The sequence below is a fragment of the Ranitomeya variabilis genome, chromosome 3 (assembly GCF_051348905.1).
Source record: "Ranitomeya variabilis isolate aRanVar5 chromosome 3, aRanVar5.hap1, whole genome shotgun sequence".
Taxonomy (NCBI): domain Eukaryota; kingdom Metazoa; phylum Chordata; class Amphibia; order Anura; family Dendrobatidae; genus Ranitomeya; species Ranitomeya variabilis.
Window position 1 is genome coordinate 256,131,194 of NC_135234.1, and position 22,134 is coordinate 256,153,327.

The 22,134-nt window shown below is 43.0% G+C and overlaps 1 protein-coding gene across 1 annotated transcript in view; it reads right to left on the reverse strand.

Annotated features, from left to right (window-relative positions):
* Positions 1–2,578: 2,578 nt before the first annotated feature.
* TMEM167B (transmembrane protein 167B) overlaps positions 2,579–22,134 on the reverse strand; it is a 45,452-nt gene continuing 25,896 nt past the window's right edge. The window contains exons 2-3 of the mRNA XM_077295411.1: positions 20,136–20,267; positions 2,579–3,448 (exon numbers count right to left, since the gene is read on the reverse strand). Coding sequence (XP_077151526.1) covers positions 3,366–3,448; positions 20,136–20,267 — 215 coding nt within the window. The 3' untranslated portion in view covers positions 2,579–3,365. The remainder of the gene's footprint in view (positions 3,449–20,135; positions 20,268–22,134) is intronic.

Consider the following 22,134-nt stretch of genomic DNA (forward strand, 5'->3'; position numbering starts at 1 on the left):
TTCCACTTTTTGTTTGGCGGTATTATAAAGCATCATTTTTTGTCTCGTTTTTTTAATCAGTATTCACTGAAGGGCTTAAATAGCAGCACAGTTTTATTGGGTGGGTTGTTACGGATGCAGCAATACCAAATATGTGTACTTTTTTGTTTATTTTTACATAAATAAATGTATTCATTGGATTAATATTTTTTCTTGTGTTCTTTACTTTGTGATTTTTTTTTTTTTTTTTTACAATTTGTTTTAACTTTTTTTTACATTGTCACAGTATGGGATATTAACTTTGACTGCCCTGACTACTGATCTAATGCTCTGCAATGTTCTGCACTGCAGAGCATTAGATCAGCGTCTCACATGCAAAGAGAAGGGGTTGTCAGCTCTTGCTCTGAGGAGCTTACAGGTCACAATCCCTGGGTGACCCCGCGGCCATCTTTTGGCCCAGGTCATCATGGAGACCATCGACACAAAATGATTGCGTTGTCTGCAATACCCCATGATGTCGCTGTCACTATTGATAGAGGCATCAGAGGGATTAAACGCCAGCGTGATCATCACGCCGCATACAGGGAACCCGTCATGTAAATAACGCTATTAACCTGGCGGCCTTGCTCTTTCAGCCATAGGGGTGGCGATGGCATCGTTTCAGTCACTGCTCAGTGTAGAGAACAGTGGCTGTAATGCACCCCCAGGACTCACTGACAACTGGCTTTAAGCTGAGCAGGCTGTAAGTCAGTTACAGATTTTCTTTAGTTGGAAACATCTGATACTACTGACTGACTGCATATCATACTGAATCTTTCCATGTTATAGAATTAATAATATGTATTCACATTTCATATGCATTCCTTACACGAACTTCCAAATTACAGCCATTTTCTCCAACATAATGATTTTCCATGACGTTTACAGTAAACCATTCATGTTGTGCATGCAGTCCAATCTGTTGGCACTATATTATACAGCAGATTATGGAATAGTCTGTTGGAGTACTTCCATATTGTGTTCTAGCACCCGTTTGGTGGCCCCGTCGGGGCTTATGTCCAAACGCACCCCTCCCCTTCAGCAAAAAGATCTGTATGTATGCGCTAACGGGCCATAAACTAGAACGATACCAGTATAGCAAACATGCGCTCTCCAGGGCATCACTTTCGAGCGTGTATACCTACTGGAGGTGGGCACCCAGACATTGTAGACTATTTATACAGCAACCACAATCACTGAGCAAGAGCAGCGACTTATAAACACTGCGTAAGCAGGAGATATTGTTAAAAAAACCAAACTGGTTCAGCGCTGAGTTTCTGTCGCTGCTATCAGTACCTTTTATTGTCTGCAGCATTGACTTGATGTAGACATTGCTGAAGACAATGACTAATCTCAGTGGCTCTGCCCAAGTAGACACCATGAACCGCAGAGCTCAGTGATTGGCTGCAGTGTTATGTACATGACATCAACGCTGCAGACAATAACAGACTGCAGCAATTGACATTCAGCTCTGGACCCAGGGGAAAGTAAAGCACAATTTTTCATTTGTTATTTTTAAAGTGAACCTGTCAGCAGGATTGTGCACAGTAACCTACAGACAGTGTCTCGTCGGCACCATTATACTGATTAAAATGATACCTAGGTGTTGAAATCTGTATTGTGGTTGTTGTTTAATCTTTATTTTCAGTTTTGGGTTAATGATATGCTCGTGCTCCGGGGCGGTCTGTGGGGGGGGGGGGGGGAGAGGGGTGTTCATGTGGTGCTCTGATTAGCTATTCACCAGTATAACTTCTAACAGGTCACTGATCCCTCACTTACTACCGGCCCCCTATTTTACATGCTGTATATTACTATTGTGAGGTAAAAAATATATATATATCTATGAAAATGGCGCCGTAGCATTTATTGCTTTCCAATGGCTGGCACTGCACAAGCGCCGCTGGCATCATTTTGCCGTAAAAAAAAAATTGGCTCCATCAAAATGAAATCAGTGATAAATGCTACTAAGCAGGTGATGCCGCCAGTGCCATTTTGTTGAATGTAAAAATGTTTTCCTAGCCCCACAATCGTATATGCATTATGTAAAATAGGGAGCCCAATGATGAATTTTTAAGTAGAGCACCACATCAAGCCCCACCACAAGCCACCCCGGAGCACAATAATCTCATTAACTGAAAACTACAAATAAAGATTAAGCAACAACCACAAGACAATTTCATCAACCAAGGTATCATTGTAATCAGTATAACGGCGCCGACCTGACACTGTAGGTTACTGTGCACAATCCTGTTGACAGGTTCCCTTTAAATAAATCAAGCTGGGGGAGAGGGATTTTATTCACAACATTTTCACAGCTGTAATCTGCATCATATCATTTCTTTTTATTAAAGAAAGTGCTTTCTTTCTCCCCAAATAATGACATAAAACAGCACCCAAAACCACCTTCTTACACAAATATAACAAACATACAAATATTCTTATATTCTCAACTAATTCAATTCGTTCTGCAGTATATTCTGCATACGATGAGATTCTTTGGCAACATTGCTGACCCTAATACAAGTTGGTGAAATGTAAAATAAATGCATAAAAGAGTAACTGTCATTTGGATTTTTAATTTTTTTTCATAAAATATTGGTACAAGCGCAGATAAGAAACTTTGTAATACATCCTATTAAAGAAAAATACTTCTCTCTTCACCTCCAGCCTCTTCATTCTCAATTTACTGGTAAGTTCTATATTTAGTGAAGACAGAGTTTGATAATGGAGGGATCAGATTACAGTCCCTGCTCATTAAAGATGAAGAGGGAAGTTGGAGAGACACAGACATGCTATACCTATATACTTTACATATAGATACAAAAATATAAAAGGCATCTTTATTAGGGAACCACTTTTTGCTACTGCAACATTAAACCGTTTTGGTCTTTCGCAAGGGCGTTCTGAGATAAAGAAAATTGGGCTTTATTTTACTAAATCAGTGTACGGGCTGAGTCTGGCAATGCAGCTCACCATTATTCATCACTGGGAATAAGCCTTTATACAAGACACAACCCATGTGTGGTGCGGTTTCTCAACGTGTGCACATGGCCTAAAACGAGTTTTCAAGAATTCTAAAGAAAGCTGTCAAAGTCATGAGTCTTCTGAAAATGTTATAAAGAGAACCAAAGACGCAATTCTACATTTTCTTGTAGAATCATTGCTAAGATATACCACATACAAAACATTTACAGTTCATTTCAGCAAAGTAACAATGAGTTCAGTTTATTTTTGTATGTTGCAATCAGGCTACCGCCAAGTGTCTTCATCCATAATAATCAAAAGGTTTCCCTTCTCCATTTTCCACGCATCCTTTGCTGGGGAGCCAAATTAAGGGTATCACCGCTTCACTTTATAAACAAGACATAGAAGGCCATGGCAAAACAGGACAAAGCCACTGGTAAGTGCAGACGAGATCCGATCACTGCAGCTAGAAAAGAAATAGCTTACATTAGCCACATACCTTCATCAAAAGGATTTATTTACCCAAACTTTTTCTACAGATGGTGCCGATTATGGCAGGATGTAGTTCAAACAATGCAGAAATACGCTGACTCCACATGTTCAAGTTTCACAGTGTATACAGACTGCAATTTCAAAAATGGCCGTGGGTCTCCTGCAAACAGCCTCATATACAATGCCTACAAGTAGTATTCAACCCCCTGCAGATTTAGCAGGTTTAATAAGATGCAAATTAGTTAGAGCCTTCAAACTTCAAACAAGAGCAGGATTTATTAACAGATGCATAAATCTTACAAACCAAAAAGTTTTGTTGCTCAGTTAAATTTTTATAAATTTTAAACATAAAAGTGTGGGTCAATTATTATTCAACCCCTAGGTTTAATATTTTGTGGAATAACCTTTGTTTGCAATTACAGCTAATAATCGTCTTTTATAAGACCTGATCAGGCCGGCACAGGTCTCTGGAGTTATCTTGGCCCACTCCTCCATGCGGATCTTCTCCAAGTTATCTAGGTTCTTTGGGTGTCTCATGTGGACTTTAATCTTGAGCTCCTTCCACAAGTTTTCAATTGGGTTAAGGTCAGGAGACTGACTAGGCCACTGCAACACCTTGATTTTTTGCCTCTTGAACCAGGCCTTGGTTTTCTTGGCTGTGTGCTTTGGGTCGTTGTCTTGTTGGAAGATGAAATGATGACCCATCTTAAGATCCTTGATGGAGGAGCGGAGGTTCTTGGCCAAAATCTCCAGGTAGGCCGTGCTATCCATCTTCCCATGGATGCGGACCAGATGGCCAGGCCCCTTGGCTGAGAAACAGCCCCACAGCATGATGCTGCCACCACCATGCTTGACTGTAGGGATGGTATTCTTGGGGTCGTATGCAGTGCCATCCAGTCTCCAAACGTCACGTGTGTGGTTGGCACCAAAGATCTCGATCTTGGTCTCATCAGACCAGAGAACCTTGAACCAGTCAGTCTCAGAGTCCTCCAAGTGATCATGAGCAAACTGTAGACGAGCCTTGACATGACGCTTTGAAAGTAAAGGTACCTTACGGGCTCGTCTGGAACGGAGACCATTGCGGTGGAGTACGTTACTTATGGTATTGACTGAAACCAATGTCCCCACTGCCATGAGATCTTCCCGGAGCTCCTTCCTTGTTGTCCTTGGGTTAGCCTTGACTCTTCGGACAAGCCTGGCCTCGGCACGGGAGGAAACTTTCAAAGGCTGTCCAGGCCGTGGAAGGCTAACAGTAGTTCCATAAGCCTTCCACTTCCGGATGATGCTCCCAACAGTGGAGACAGGTAGGCCCAACTCCTTGTAAAGGGTTTTGTACCCCTTGCCAGCCTTGTGACCCTCCACGATCTTGTCTCTGATGGCCTTGGAATGCTCCTTTGTCTTTCCCATGTTGACCATGTATGAGTGCTGTTCACAAGTTTGGGGAGGGTCTTAAATAGTCAGAAAAGGCTGGAAAAAGAGATAATTAATCCAAACATGTGAAGCTCATTGTTCTTTGTGCCTGAACTACTTCTTCATACTTTAGGGGAACCAAACAGAATTCTGGTGGGTTGAGGGGTTGAATAATAAATGACCCTCTGAAAAGACATTTCACAATTTAAAAAAAAAATAAACAAAGAAATAACATTCTTTTTTGCTGCAGTGCATTTCACACTTCCAGGCTGATCTACAGTCCAAATGTCACAATGCCAAGTTAATTCCAAATGTGTAAACCTGCTGAATCTGCAGGGGGTTGAATACTACTTGTAGGCACTGTATGTCTACGAGACTGGTGGTGAGAAGATTCGTGGCCGGTCAGGAAATCACAGTTCATACATGGACTGCCAAACTCAACTGTGTAAAGCTGCCTATGGGTATGTGCACACGCTAAGTATTTGGTGCCAAAATACTGCACCATTTCTGCATCTCTTGGCAGGAAAAAAAGCAGCAAAAAAGCTGAAAGAGTTGACATGCTGCAAATTTAAATCTGCAAGTCACAAATAAGCAACGTGTGCATGAGACTTCAGGATCTTCATTTACTTTGCTGGCATCAGGAAATCCTTCAGGTTTTGTAACAAATCTGCAACGTGTGCACAGATCCTGAAGGAGATCATTTATGGCTTCATTGCCGTTTACAGCACTTTATGTCTTTATATTAGTTGGGCTACCAAAGGATCACAATGAAATCAGTTAATAGTTGTATTCAGCATGAAGTAACTCTAGAACATTAAAACATAGCTCACAAATCTGTTTCTTATAAATGTGCTTGTGTATATATATATATATATATATATATATATATATATATATATATATATATATATATATATATATATATATATATATATATATATATACACATACATATACACACACACAGTACAGACCAAAAGCTTGGACACACCTTCTCATTTAAAGATTTTTCTGTATTATCATGACTATAAAAATTGTACATTCACACTGAAGGCATCAAAACTATGAATTAACACATGTGGAATTATATACTTAACAAAAAAAGTGTGAAACAACTGAAATTATGTCTTATATCCTAGGCTCTTCAAAGTAGCCACCTTTTGCTTTGATGACACACTGAACCAGCATGGCTACCACAGCATCTTGCAGCGGCATGCTAACATTCGGTTTGAGTTTAGTTGGACCATCATTCATTTTTCAGGACAATGACCCCAAACACACCTCTAGGCTGTGTAAGGGCTATTTGACCAAGAAGAATGGGGTGCTATGCCAGATGACCTGGCCTCCACAGTCACCAGACCTGAACCCAATCGAGATGGTTTGGGGTGAGCTGGACCGCAGAGTGAAGGCAAAAGGGCCAACAAGTGCTAAGCATCTCTGGGAACTTCTTCAAGATTGTTGGAAGACCATTCCTGGTGACTACCTCTTGTAGCTCATCAAGAGAATGCCAAGAGTGTGCAAAGCAGTCATCAAAGCAAAAGGTGGCTACTTTGAAGAACCTAGAATATAAGACATAATTTCAGTTGTTTCACACTTTTTTGTTAAGTATATAATTCCACGTGTTAATTCATAGTTTTGATGCCTGCAGTGTGAATGTACAATTTTCATAGTCATGAAAATACAGAAAAATCTTTAAATGAGAAGGTGTGTCCAAACTTTTGGTCTGTACTGTATATATACATAAAGAGCTGATCAGCTGTTCCCAGAGTTGGCCAGAACTAATCGGTTCCGAAGATGCACAGAGCAGTTCCAGTTGCCGCAGACACTGGGAACAGCTGATCGGCGGGGGCGCCTGGTATTGCACCCCCACTGATCAGACACTGATAACCTATCCTAAGAATAGATGATCAATGTAAAAGTTGTGGACAACCTCTTTAATATTAAGTATTAATATGCTATGTCTTAATCATAGCTACTTATTTAACATGGATAGCAATAAAACAGCACATTTGTTTGCTCAGCATATCTATACATACTTCTTACACTCACATAACCACAGAACATCTAGAAAAACTGGAAATACTACTTCCAACAGTAACCAATGGTTTTAAAGTAGAAGCAAAACTGAACGGTGGGAGGCGAAATCAGAGAGATTGGGAAAGATAAGAGACAGGAAATTACAAAATAAATGTGTAATCAGTCAATAACCCTTACCTATTCAAAAGGGACACTTCTTGGAGAGCGGGGAAAACAAACCAACAAAAACACAGACTTGTTGTAAATGTGTAGCCTGCAGCATCTGTTCACAGCATTCTGTTCAGCTATCTCCAGCAGTCCCATTAAAAATGAATGGAACGGTAGTGCACATAATTGATCACAGCTCCATCCAGCCAATTCCCGAAAACGGTATGGTCCCATGGGTTGGACCCCAGCAATCAGAAGGGTTATCCCAAGTTCAGTGGATAAATGCCAAACGTGAAACTACCTCTTTAAATAAAACTGAATTATTTTTTTAAATAAAAAAGTGAATAATCATTTTTTACTAGAACAACGGAGGCTAAGTGAGGGCCTGATTAGGACAGTCAGTTAACCCAGAAAATTGCCAGCCTTGAAAGTATCCTAAAGTGGAGTCATGAAATCCATCAACTGAATATAATGGCTCTCATTATGACCAACCCAGTAAAGGAAGACCAAGAATTACTTCTGCTGCAAAGGATAATGTCATCAGAAGTTAGCACCTCAGTAACCTCAAATAGCACTTCAGATAAAAATCCTCAAATGATGCACATACATCAAGCAGAAGACATACCATATATACTCGACTATAATCCGAGATTTTCAGCCCATTTTTTGGGGCTGAAAGTCCCCCTCTCGGCTTATACTCGAGTCATACTGAGGGGTTGGCAGGGGAGGGGGAGCGAGGGCTGTCTAATTATACTCACCTGCTCCTGGCGTGGTCCCTGAAGGTCCCTGCTTCCCGACGCTGCAGCTTCTTCCTGTACTGAGCGGTCACTGTCATGATCTCCATGGCCAGAGAACTAGCATAAGCCTCTATAGGAACAAGCTCTTGGAAGATGTAACTATACTTACCATGAACTAAACCTACCGCATCATCTAGAAGTAGCCAGGTAGCATGTCCTACTTTTTATCCCTATATGCCCAGCGCCGGCCGGAGAACTAAATAATGCTAGCAGAGGGAAATATAAGACCTGACTCACCTCTAGAGAAATGCCCAAAAAAAAAAGGAGACAGAAGCCCCCCACATATATTGGCGGTGATATGAGATGAAACAACAAACGCAGCAGGAAAATAGTTTTAGCAAATTTGAGGTCCGCTTTCTAGATAGCAGAAGACAGAAAGCATACTTTCATGGTCAGTAGAAAACCCTAACAAAACACATCCAGAAATTACTTTAGGACTCTGGCATTAACTCATAATACCAGAGTGGCAATTCCTGATCAACAAGAGCTTTCCAGACACAGTAACGAAACTGCAGCTGTGAACTGGAACCAAAATACAAAAACAAAACATGGACGAATGTCCAACTTATCTAGTAGATGTCTGGGAGCAGGAACAAGTACAGAGAGGCTTCTGATAACATTGTTGACCGGCAAGCATCTAACAGAGAAGCCAGGTTATATAGCGACACCCAGATCTAATCAGAACAGGTGAACAGGGAAGATGATGTCACAAGTTCAATTCCACCAGTAGCCACCGGGGGAGCCCAGAATCCAAATTCACAACAGTACCCCCCCCTCAAGGAGGGGGCACCGAACCCTCACCAGAACCACCAGGGCGATCAGGATGGGCCCTATGAAAGGCACGAACCAGATCAGAGGCATGAACATCAGATGCAGTGACCCAAGAATTATCCTCCTGGCCATATCCCTTCCACTTGACCAGATACTGGAGTCTCCGTCTGGAAACACGGGAGTCTAGGATTTTTTCCACAACGTACTCCAACTCACCCTCAACCAACACCGGAGCAGGAGGCTCAACGGAAGGCACAACCGGTGCCTCATACCTGCGCAATAACGACCGATGAAAAACGTTATGAATAGAAAAGGATGCAGGGAGGTCCAAACGGAAGGAAACAGGGTTAAGAATCTCCAATATTTTATACGGACCGATGAACCGAGGCTTAAACTTAGGAGATGAGACCCTCATAGGGACAAAACGAGAAGACAACCACACCAAATCTCCAACACAAAGCCGAGGACCAACACGACGGTGACGGTTGGCAAAAAGCTGAGTCTTCTCCTGGGACAACTTTAAATTGTCCATCACCTGCCCCCAGATATGATGCAATCTCTCCACCACCGCATCCACTCCAGGACAATCCGAGGATTCCATCTGACCGGAGGAAAATCGAGGATGGAACCCCGAATTACAGAAAAACGGGGAAACCAAGGTGGCAGAGCTGGCCCGATTATTGAGGGCGAACTCCGCCAATGGCAAAAAAGCAACCCAATCATCCTGGTCAGCAGACACAAAACACCTCAGATATGTCTCCAGGGTCTGATTAGTCCGCTCGGTCTGGCCATTAGTCTGAGGGTGAAAAGCAGACGAAAAAGACAAATCTATGCCCATCCTAGCACAAAATGCCCGCCAAAATCTAGACACAAATTGGGTTCCTCTGTCAGAAACGATATTCTCAGGAATACCATGCAAACGAACAACATTTTGAAAAAACAGGGGCACCAACTCGGAAGAAGAAGGCAATTTGGGCAGGGGAACCAAATGAACCATCTTAGAAAAACGGTCACACACCACCCAGATGACAGACATCTTCTGAGAAACAGGCAGATCTGAAATAAAATCCATCGAGATGTGTGTCCAAGGCCTCTTAGGAATAGGCAAGGGCAACAATAATCCACTAGCCCGAGAACAACAAGGCTTGGCCCGAACACAAACGTCACAAGACTGCACAAAGCCTCGCACATCTCGTGACAGGGAAGGCCACCAGAAGGATCTTGCCACCAAATCCCTGGTACCAAAAATTCCAGGATGACCTGCCAACGCAGAAGAATGCACCTCAGAGATGACTTTACTGGTCCAATCATCAGGAACAAACAGCCTATCAGGCGGACAACGATCCGGTCTATCCGCCTGAAACTCCTGCAAGGCCCGCCGCAGGTCTGGAGAAACGGCTGACAAGATAACTCCCTCCTTAAGAATACCTGTGGGGTCAGAGTTGCCAGGTGAATCAGGCTCAAAACTCCTAGAAAGGGCATCCGCCTTAACATTCTTAGAACCTGGTAGGTACGATACCACAAAATTAAACCGAGAAAAAAATAATGACCAGCGCGCCTGTCTAGGATTCAGGCGCCTGGCGGTCTCAAGATAAATCAAATTTTTGTGGTCAGTCAATACCACCACCTGATGTCTGGCCCCCTCGAGCCAATGGCGCCACTCCTCAAACGCCCACTTCATGGCCAAAAGCTCCCGATTCCCAACATCATAATTCCGCTCAGCGGGCGAAAATTTACGGGAAAAGAAGGCACAAGGCCTCATCACGGCGCAGTCAGAACTTTTCTGCGACAACACTGCCCCAGCTCCGATCTCAGAAGCGTCGACCTCAACCTGAAAAGGAAGAGTCACATCAGGCTGACGCAACACAGGGGCAGAAGAAAAACAGCGCTTAAGCTCCTGAAAGGCCTCCACAGCATCAGGGGACCAATTAGCAACATCAGCACCCTGTCTAGTCAAATCGGTCAATGGCTTAACGACATCCGAAAAACCAGAAATAAATCGACGATAAAAGTTGGCAAAGCCCAAAAATTTCTGAAGACTTTTAAGAGAAGAGGGCTGCGTCCAATCACAAATAGCTTGAACCTTGACAGGATCCATCTCAATGGAAGAGGGAGAAAAAATATATCCCAAAAAGGAAATTCTCTGAACCCCAAAAACGCACTTAGAACCCTTGACACACAGAGAATTAGACCGCAAAACCTGAAAAACCCTCTTAACTTGCCGGACATGAGAGTCCCAGTCATCCGAAAAAATCAGAATATCATCCAGATACACTATCATAAATTTATCCAAAAAATCGCGGAAAATATCATGCATAAAGGACTGGAAGACTGAAGGGGCATTAGAAAGACCAAAAGGCATCACCAAATACTCAAAGTGGCCCTCGGGCGTATTAAATGCGGTTTTCCACTCATCCCCCTGCCTGATCCGCACCAAATTATACGCCCCACGGAGATCAATCTTAGAGAACCACTTGGCCCCCTTTATGCGAGCAAACAAATCAGTCAGCAACGGCAATGGGTATTGATATTTAACCGTGATTTTATTCAAAAGCCGATAATCAATACATGGTCTCAAAGAGCCCTCTTTTTTAGACACAAAGAAAAAACCGGCTCCTAAGGGAGATGACGATGGACGAATATGTCCCTTTTCCAAGGACTCCTTTATATATTCTCGCATAGCAGTATGTTCAGGCACAGACAGATTAAATAAACGACCCTTTGGGTATTTACTACCCGGAATTAAATCTATAGCACAATCGCACTCACGGTGCGGAGGTAACGAACCAAGCTTGGGTTCTTCAAAGACGTCACGATAGTCAGACAGGAACTCAGGGATTTCAGAGGGGATAGATGATGAAATGGACACCAAAGGTACGTCCCCATGAGTCCCCTTACATCCCCAGCTCAACACAGACATAGCTCTCCAGTCAAGGACTGGGTTGTGAGACTGCAGCCATGGCAATCCCAGCACCAAATCCTCATGTAGATTATACAGCACTAGAAAACGAATAGTCTCCTGGTGATCCGGATTAATACACATAGTCACTTGTGTCCAGTATTGTGGTTTATTATTAGCCAATGGGGTGGAGTCAATCCCCTTCAGAGGAATAAAAGTTTCCAAAGGCTCTAAATCATACCCACAACGATTGGCAAAGGACCAATCCATAAGACTCAAAGCGGCGCCAGAGTCGATATAGGCGTCAGTAGTAATAGATGACAAAGAGCAAATCAGGGTCACAGACAAAATAAATTTAGACTGTAAAGTGCCAATGGAAACAGATTTATCAAGCTTTTTAGTACGTTTAGAGCATGCTGATATAACATGAGTAGAATCCCCACAATAGAAACACAACCCATTTTTCCGTCTAAAATTCTGCCGCTCGCTTCTGGACAGAATTCTATCACACTGCATGCTTTCTGGCGTCTTCTCAGTGGACACCGCCAGATGGTGCACTGGTTTGCGCTCCCGCAGACGCCTATCGATCTGAATGGCCATTGTCATGGACTCATTCAGACCCGCAGGCACAGGGAACCCCACCATAACATCCTTAATGGCATCAGAGAGACCCTCTCTGAAAGTAGCCGCCAAGGCACACTCATTCCACTGAGTAAGCACAGACCATTTACGGAATCTTTGGCAGTAAATTTCAGCTTCATCTTGCCCCTGCGATAGGGACATCAAAGTTTTTTCTGCCTGAAGTTCCAAATGAGGTTCCTCATACAGCAAGCCCAAGGCCAAAAAAAACGCATCCACATTGCGCAACGCAGGATCCCCTGGTGCCAATGCAAAAGCCCAGTCTTGAGGGTCGCCGCGGAGCAAGGAAATCACAATCCCAACCTGCTGTGCAGGGTCTCCAGCAGAACGAGATTTCAGGGACAAAAATAGCTTACAATTATTTCTAAAATTCTGAAAGCTAGATCTATTCCCTGAGAAGAATTCCGGCAAAGGAATTCTCGGCTCAGATACCGGAGCATGAATAATAAAATCTTGCAAATTTTGTACTTTCGTGGTGAGATTATTCAAACCTGCAGTTACACTCTGAAGATCCATTATTAACAGGTGAACACAAAGCCATTCAAAGATTATAAGGAGAGAGAAAAAAAAGAAAGACTGCAGCATAGACAGACTGGCAAGTGATCCAATTAAGAGCACAGAAAAAAAAAAAAAAAAACTCTCAGCAGACTTCTTATTTCTCTCCTTTCTCAGCCAAGGATTTTAACCCTTTAGTGGGCCGGTCAAACTGTCATGATCTCCATGGCCAGAGAACTAGCATAAGCCTCTATAGGAACAAGCTCTTGGAAGATGTAACTATACTTACCATGAACTAAACCTACCGCATCATCTAGAAGTAGCCAGGTAGCATGTCCTACTTTTTATCCCTATATGCCCAGCGCCGGCCGGAGAACTAAATAATGCTAGCAGAGGGAAATATAAGACCTGACTCACCTCTAGAGAAATGCCCAAAAAAAAAAGGAGACAGAAGCCCCCCACATATATTGGCGGTGATATGAGATGAAACAACAAACGCAGCAGGAAAATAGTTTTAGCAAATTTGAGGTCCGCTTTCTAGATAGCAGAAGACAGAAAGCATACTTTCATGGTCAGTAGAAAACCCTAACAAAACACATCCAGAAATTACTTTAGGACTCTGGCATTAACTCATAATACCAGAGTGGCAATTCCTGATCAACAAGAGCTTTCCAGACACAGTAACGAAACTGCAGCTGTGAACTGGAACCAAAATACAAAAACAAAACATGGACGAATGTCCAACTTATCTAGTAGATGTCTGGGAGCAGGAACAAGTACAGAGAGGCTTCTGATAACATTGTTGACCGGCAAGCATCTAACAGAGAAGCCAGGTTATATAGCGACACCCAGATCTAATCAGAACAGGTGAACAGGGAAGATGATGTCACAAGTTCAATTCCACCAGTAGCCACCGGGGGAGCCCAGAATCCAAATTCACAACAGGTCACATGGTACCGCTCATTACAGTTATGAATATGCGGCTCCACCTCCCATAGGGGTGGAGCCGCATATTCATTACTGTAATGAGCGGTAACGGCGACCGCTCAGTACAGGAAGAAGTGCAGCGCCGGGAACCAGGGACCTGCAGGGACCACGCCAGGAGCAGGTGAGTATAACGGGGAGCGTTGCGCGATATACACCTGCTCCTCGTTCCAGGCGCCGCTCCGTCTTCAGCATCTTCTGCAGTGACGCTCAGGTCAGACGGTGCGGTGACGTGGTTAGTGCGCGCCCTCTGCCTGAACGTCAGTGCAGGAGACGCTGAAGATAGAGCGGCGGCTGGCACGAGGAGCAGGTGAATATTGAAAGTGCCGGGGGACTGAGTGACGGAGAGGTGAGTATGTGATTTATTTTTTTAATGCAGCAACAGCAAATGGGGCAAGTGTCTGTATGGAGCCATAATCAACGTTTGTCTTGCACTATATAGGGCAAGTGTCTGTATGGGGCCATAATCAACGTTTGTGCAGCACTATATGGGGCAAGTGTCTGTATGCAGCATCTTATGGGGCCATAACATTTGTGCAGCACTATATGGGGCAAGTGTCTGTATGGGGCCGTAACGTTTGTGCAGCATGGGGCAAATATCTTTATGGAGCATCTTACGGGGCCATAATCAACATTTGTGCAGCATTATATTGGGCAAATGTGTCTATGGAGCATCTTATGGGGCCATTATTAACCTTTATGCAGGATTATATGGGGCATATTTTAATATGGAGCATCTTATGGGGCCATTGTAAACATTATGGAGCATTATATGGGGCTCCTGATTCAATATGGATATTCAAAAACACTTAACTTACTGATGTCTCAATTAATTTTACTTTTATTCGTATCTATTTTTACTTTTGACATTTACCGGTAGCTGCTGCATTTCCCACCCTAGGCTTATACTCGAGTCATTAAGTTTTCCCAGTTTTTTGTGGCAAAATTAGGGGGGTCGGCTTATACTCGGGTCGGTTTATACTCGAGTATATACGGTATCTCAATGTGAACTGTCCAGAAAAGAGCCACTATTGAGACTTGTTTAGGCAAAGAAACATAAGAACTGGATATTAGATCAATGGAAATCTGTACTGTGGTCATATGAGTCAAAATTTTAGATTTTTGCTACCGACCATCATGTCTTTGTGACATGCAGAAAAGGTGGGCGTATGGTTTCTACATGTATGGTACCCAACTTGAAGCATGGAGGAGGAGGTGTGCGTATGTGTGTGATTTGGAATAAATCACCAACACTTACCCACATGGCTAATACAGCATTCTGCAACGACATGTCAGCATCCCTTCTGGGTTTCACTTAATGGGACCATCACTTATATTGCACAAGACCATGACCCAAAACACAGCTCCAGGAGCAAGAGGGGGATGGATTGAATGCTGCATCAGATGACATGGCCTCCACAACCTCCTGACATCAACCCAATGGAGATGGTTTGGGATGAGTTGGACCTCACAGTAAAGGCAATGTACCTCTGAAAACTGCTTCAAGAACGTTGGAAAGCCATATCAGGTGAGTACCTGTTGAAGCGGCTTGCGAGAAAGCAAAGGGCGTATAAAACTGTCAGAGTAAAGGGGGTACTTTGTTGAATGGAATTCATGTCTTCCTTTACTACTTCTCTCCATTTTTGTGGTCTTGCCGCCTTTAGTTTGAATCTACAATGTGAACATTGCAGTAATAATAAGGAAAACCATTGCATAAGTAGGTGTCTCACAGAAATAGAAACAGCCTTACCAAGACAGTAAGCCAGATTGCCAATGCACTAGCAGGATACAGCAGACCTCCATAATAAAGGACATGATAAAGGCATCACAGGTGCAAAATGCTGATGAAACAGCCATTCATAAACCTACAAATTCATGGAGCGGGTGACTGCCAAGTATTAAAAATGCACACAAATGTGTCCAAATGTTTGACGGGTACTGTATTTAGACAAATACACTACCATTTAAAAGTTTAGGGTCACATAGAAATGTCCTTATTTTTGAAAGAAATGCAGTTTTTTCCAATGAAGCTAACATTAAATGGTTCAGAAATACACGCTATACATTGTTAATGTGGTAAATGACTATTCTAGCTGCAAACATCTGGTTTTTAATGCAATATCTTCATAGGAGTATTGAGGCCCATTTCCAACAACCATCACTCCAGTGTTCTTATGGTACTTTGTGTTTGCTACTCTGTAAGAAGGCTAATGTATGGTTAGAATACCCTTGAAAACCCTTGAGCAAGTATGTTAGCACAGCTAAAAACAGTTTGGCTGATTAGAGAACCTATAAACCTGACCTTCCTTTGAGCTAGTTGAGAATCTGGAGCATTAATTACATTTGCTGGTTCCATTAAACTCTCAAAATAGCAAGAAAAAAAGAAAAAAAACTTTCATGTGAAAATTGAGTCTATTCTTGTTTTTAAAAATGAAGGCTATTCCATGCGAGAAATTGCCAAGAAACTGAAGATTTCCCACAACGGTGTGTACTACTCCCTTCAGAGGAGAGCACAAACCGGCTCTAACCAAAGTAGAAAGAGAAGTGGGAGGCCCCGCTGCACAACTGAGTAACAAGACAAGTACATTAGAGTCTGTAGTTTGAGAAATCAATGCCTCACATGTCCTCAACTGGCAGCTTCATTAAATAGTACACACAAAACACCAGTGTCTACGTCTACAATGAAGAGGCGACTCCGGGATGCTGGCCTTCAGGGCAGAGTGGCAAAGAAAAAGCCGTATCCGAGACTGGCTAATAAAAGGAAATAAATATGGACAAAACAACACAGACATTGGACAGAGGAAGATTGGAAAAAAGTGTTATGGACAGACGAATCCAAGTTTGTGGTGTTTGGATCACACAGAAGAACATTTGTGAGAGGCAGAACAACTGAAAAGATGCTGGAAGAGTGTCTGACGCCATCTATCAAGCATGGTGGAGGTAATGTGATGGTCTGGGGTTGCTTTGGTGCTGGTAAAGTGGGAGATTTGTACAAGGTAAAAGGGATTTTGAATAAGGAATGCTATCACTCCATTTTGCATCCCCATGCCATACCATGTGGACAGCGCTTGATTGGAGCCAGTTTCATCCTACAACAGGACAATGACCCAACGCATACCTCCAAATTATGCAATAACTATATAGGGAATAAGCATGCAGCTGGTATTCTATCTGTAATGGAATGGCCAGCGCAGTCACCAGATCTCAACCCCATTGAGCTGTTGTGGGAGCAGCATGACCGTATGGTACGCAAAAAGTGCCCATCAAGCCAAACCAACTTGTGGGAGGGGCTTCTGGAAGCATGGGGTGAAATTTCTCCAGATTACCTCATCAAATTAACTGCTAGAAAGCCAAAGTTCTGCAATGCTGTAATTGCTGCAAAGGGAGCATTCTTTGACGAAAGCAAAGTTTAAAAGAGAAAATATTTCAAATAAAAAACTTTTTTTCAAACCTTTTCAATGTCTGGACTAGATTTTAAATTCATTTGGCAACTCATTTGAATAATAAAAGTATCAGTTTTCATAGAAAACACAAAACTGTCTGGGTGACCCTACACTTTTGAACGGTTGTGTATGTCTCACCCACCCCCTAAAAAACCTTAAACATATGAGAGGCTTACAACTTACAAATGCCACCTTCATAGTATGCTGGTATAAAATAAAATTTATAATAAAAAGACATTCCTACTGGTAACCTGATTCCTTGAAACCCATTACAGCACCATGGAGATAGAGTATCTGCCCTTCAAGGACAGGAAGCCTACCTACAGAATAAAAGTGTGGTACCTCACCCTTGCATCAACTGGATTACAGAGCACGAGAAGACCTCCAAAAGGTTATTACAATAATTCAAGCATTAATATCATAATATTTTAAACACACTGACTTACACACACAAAAAAAAAACAAAAACAAAGTGTGCTCACCCACACACGACGGAAGGGAATATAAGGGTTCTGTCATGAGTTTTGAGAAATCCTGTTACCAGTTAGTAACTACGTCTTTCTCTCTAGCCTGTGACAGCACCACGGGGAGAATTACAGAGAATTAGAATTAAGGGAGGAACCACAGCCTGCAGAACCCTTGTCCGAAAGGTCAGATCAGAGGAAGAGGCCAGATCCAACCTATAGTGCTTATAGAAAGTTGAGGGAGAAGACCATTTTGCTGCTTTACAAATTTGCTCTATGGAAACTATCGACCTTTCAGCCCAGGAGGTTACCACTGCTCCTGTGGAGTGAGCTTTTAATCCTTCTAGAACAACATTCCCACTCGACGAATAGGTTAAACTGATGGCCTCTCTAATCCATCTAGCTATTGTACATTTCGAGGCCTTAAGCCCCTCACAAGGCCCTTGAAAAAAACAAATAAAGACATATCCTGTCTTCAAGTCTGTGTGACTGACAGGTACTCAACCAGACACCTCTTTACATCTTATGCGAAAAGTTTCACTTCCATCTTTTTGTACCAAGGGAGGACTACCTCCTTAGACATATGAAAATGGATAGCTACCTTTAGCAGATAAAGTCATTCTTAAACCAGACCTGGCCTATCTTCCAGGATCTGTGTGAAGGCAGGGCCTGAATGTCACTAATCCTGCTGGCTGATGTAAAAGCCACCAATAAAGCGGTCTTAAATGAGAGGAACTTAAGTGACAATGACTCTAGGGGTTCAAATGGAGAATTGATCAGAGCTGTTAGAACTGTTTTTCTTACCAAGTCCAGAACTTCGGACTCTAAGGCCAGTTGCTCATCCTGTGAGGACTGCATGTTAGTCCGGGTGAAATTTGTTTGGAAAACTCCTTGGAATTCCAGTTTTAAACCTGTTTTTATTAGGCTGATGATCCAGTTGCTTCTGGAAATCTTTTCCCAGAAAGGAAGAGACAGCATTCACCCCACCTGAGGGAACCCATCACTGGGAGGGTTTCATACTGTCATGGTGGGGTGTTCCAAACAGAAAGACTCTACCCTTCTTCCTTCTATCCTGCCATTTGTCCTGATCTCTGGGGGGGTCTCCTCCAATTAAATCTTCTGCTCTGAAAGGACTTCTTACAAGGTAGGATAAATCTCCTCTGGAGGCTGTAGATTGCTTCTCCTTGCTGGAGCCTCTGCTCTGCTGAGCGGACCTGCCGCTTCTTCCATTGTAGCGTCCACTGCTGCCACTGTCACATTCACAACACCATGAAGTCATTTAGGGATCATCATGCTGCCGCACCATTCGCTGCTAGTGTTGTTGCTGCTGCTGTTCTGCCTCCGGGACCTCCATTTTGCCTGGTGGGACCGCTGGAGCTGTAGACAGAAAGCTCTCCTGTTGGTGTCATCGTTTTTTTTAAAGCGGGACACAACTACAGCGTGTTGCCTCCTGGCATCATCCAGCACCATCCCTGGAAATCACTTCCGGTCATCTGACCCTGTCACGTGTGCTTCATAAGAAATCACTTTTGCGCAGTTATAGATGAAGGGAAGCCGGTAAGCCACTGAACATGGACCTGCGGCTGCCCGCCCTCGCTCACCCATGAAGGCCCCCTGGACCCAGTGGTGGTGCTTCAGGATCCTGCACCAGCCGAGGCAGGGGCAATCCCGCTGCATGAGTCGCCCTGGCCAGGCCTGGAAACTCCTGACATGCATCTTTATTCTTCAGGTATGCCCACTGAAAAGGTTCCCCATCAAGGACAGTAAACTAGCTGATGTGAGAGAGATGTACCACCCTTTTATTCTGTAGTTTTCCTGTCCTTGAAGGGTAGATCGCTTCAATCCATGGTGCTGTCATGGGTGAGAGAAAAAATAGTACTGTAAGGTCTACAAATAACTTGACACTTGCAGTTAATAGTTACCAAATTATACAACCACATGAACAACAGAAATAATACCATCAGACCATGAAAACATATACCTAGACACAATTACAGTAGAAAGTAGTGGTCGCCTAGGGACAAAGGGCACCAGAAAAATCCGGCTCATGTGCCATGGATGCCTGCAGCGAGAGATGACACTAGGTCAGGAGGCTTACTTTGGCTGACAGTGATCTGAAAAATACAGCCAGATTAGCTAATAAGAAGCTTCTCACTTCAGGGTGTGTACCGAAAACAATGAGTGTACACTGTATTCAGTGGATGGCAGCCCTCCACATTCTGACTAACAGAGGGAGACGCCCCATAATATGCTGAAAATTAGAAATATAAACTAAATAAATAATGAAGCATCATAAAAAAGTTCTGTTTATTTTTTCCATAAACAGTGCCACGCCTGTACATGGGCTGATTATTAGCCAAGAGATGTAATATTAAAATTGTGAGCCTCAATAGGGACAGTGATGATGATGTCTGTAAATCATTGTGTACTTATTGACGTTAAATTAGGGAGTAAAACAAAAAATATAAAAATAACCAGGTCTATGGATAGGCATAGTGCTATTTATGGATATAAAACAATTATTAAGCAGGTGGCAACTCTAGTAACAACAATTTTTGAAAACCTACACACTTACCCTTATAGAACACTCCCCATACTCCTTTCTTCTCCGACAAAAGCCAGGAACGTAAACGTGGAACCTTCCTGAAATATGCACAGGTACAGACAAAAAGCAGAGCAAAGACCAGGAGTCCATCCAAGGTGTAAGCTGAGAGGAAGAAGGATTGGAAATATCAAACATTTAAACCTGAGCACTAAAATATCTACATTAAGTCTCCAGCATAAAACCACTTTCTGTCTGCATTTTTTAAAATCAGGTGTTGTGCTATATCATAGGAGCAGGCCCTCAGGCCCCTGAGGAAGCCACACTTGGTTGGCGACACGCGTTGTGCATCCTGCCCTGTCATGTGTGTTGACTCTATATTGATCCAGGCCACCATTGCTCGCTTTCTGATTAACATCATTGGCATCCTAGCTTTTATTAAGAGGTTTCTTCTAGCACTTTCATGAATCGCAACTCTTGTGTTCCAACAGGTTTACAGTGCACATATTCTCTTAAGTGACTGCTATTTTTGCTTTCATTTTTTTACTTTAAATACTTACCTACTACTATGTGTGATTTATGCATGTTACTGATAGGCTTGGGCATCTGATTATTATATATTTAGTAGTGCTAAAGCTGGGTATATTGCTTTATTGTGGGTATTCCAATACGTGGTGATGGGTACGTTTGTACATATTTCACATATTACTTGATCAACTTGGGTTCCATCTAGGATATATTGAGGTTATATTATTGACACTACGCTTGAGAGGGCTTGTCACCCTATTTTGGGTAACAGTATTTGTAGTCATGCTGTTGACTTTTTAATTGTAACTATTTTTTGTAGCTTGAATCAATGAGAATTCATTTATACATTTTCTCTGCTGATCCCGTTATATATAGCATGTCTTTTTTCTATTTTCCTTCTACAGTGGGGGAAATAAGTATTTGATCCCTTGCTGATTTTGTAAGTTTGCCCACTGACAAAGACATGAACAGTCTATAATGTTAAAGGTAGGTTAATTTTAACATTGAAAGATATAATATCAAAATAAAATCCAGAAAATCACATTGTATAAATTATATAAATTTATATGAAGTTTGCAGTGAGAAATAAGTACCGTATTTTCCGCTTTGTAAGACGCACTTTTATTTCCCCCAAATTGGGGGGGAAATGGGGGTGCGTCTTACAATCGGGATAGTGAATAAAATAGGGGAAAAGTCGAAAATATTTCTTACTGAGGGGCTGGCGGTGGCTGCGGAGCGGCTGGTGGTGGCTGTGGAGCGGGCTGGTAGTAAGCAGGGTCACCGGTGGGGCAATGGAGCAGGCCTGGAGCTGGGGGTGGCGGCGCTGTCATCTCCGGTGTGCGGTGGTGCGCGGGCGGCATAATGCTGGCCGGCGCCATTGCACTTCCGGAATTCTGAATCCGGAGTTTCCGGTTTCTAGATTGCGGGCCATTGCCTGTGTCTACCACACAGGACTTCAAGAAAATGGCCGCCGAACCAGCGCATGCGCAGATAAAGCTCGCTGTTACTGAGCTCTCGATCTGCGCATGCGCTGCAGTAGACAGGAAAATACCAGTAGCTGGCAGCAGGGAAAGTTCTGGGCTCCGCTGCACACGGAGCCCTAAAGCAGAGGAGGGAGAGAAGCATGATTCTCCTCCTCCTTTGCAGGGAGAGATATTGATTGGTGGAGGGAACTGTTGCTGAGCTGTCTCCACCAATCAGATATCTTATCCCTGCAATGTATAGTGTAACACTTGTTATTTACACAAGTCCGAGATCCGTGGGAGAGGTGAGCACACATTGAAGTTTATAAAGCACAACCCCCATCATCCTTCAGAATATACTGTACCAATGGGTGTATTTTGATGGATGATGGGGGTTGCAGCCATATGTAGTGTAACAGATCCCCCATAACTGCATCATCAGCAGATTCCCATAACAGTGCGTCACCACAGATCCCCAATAAGTGTGTCATCCGCAGATCCCCATAACAGTGCGTCACCACAGATCCCCATAAGTGTCATCC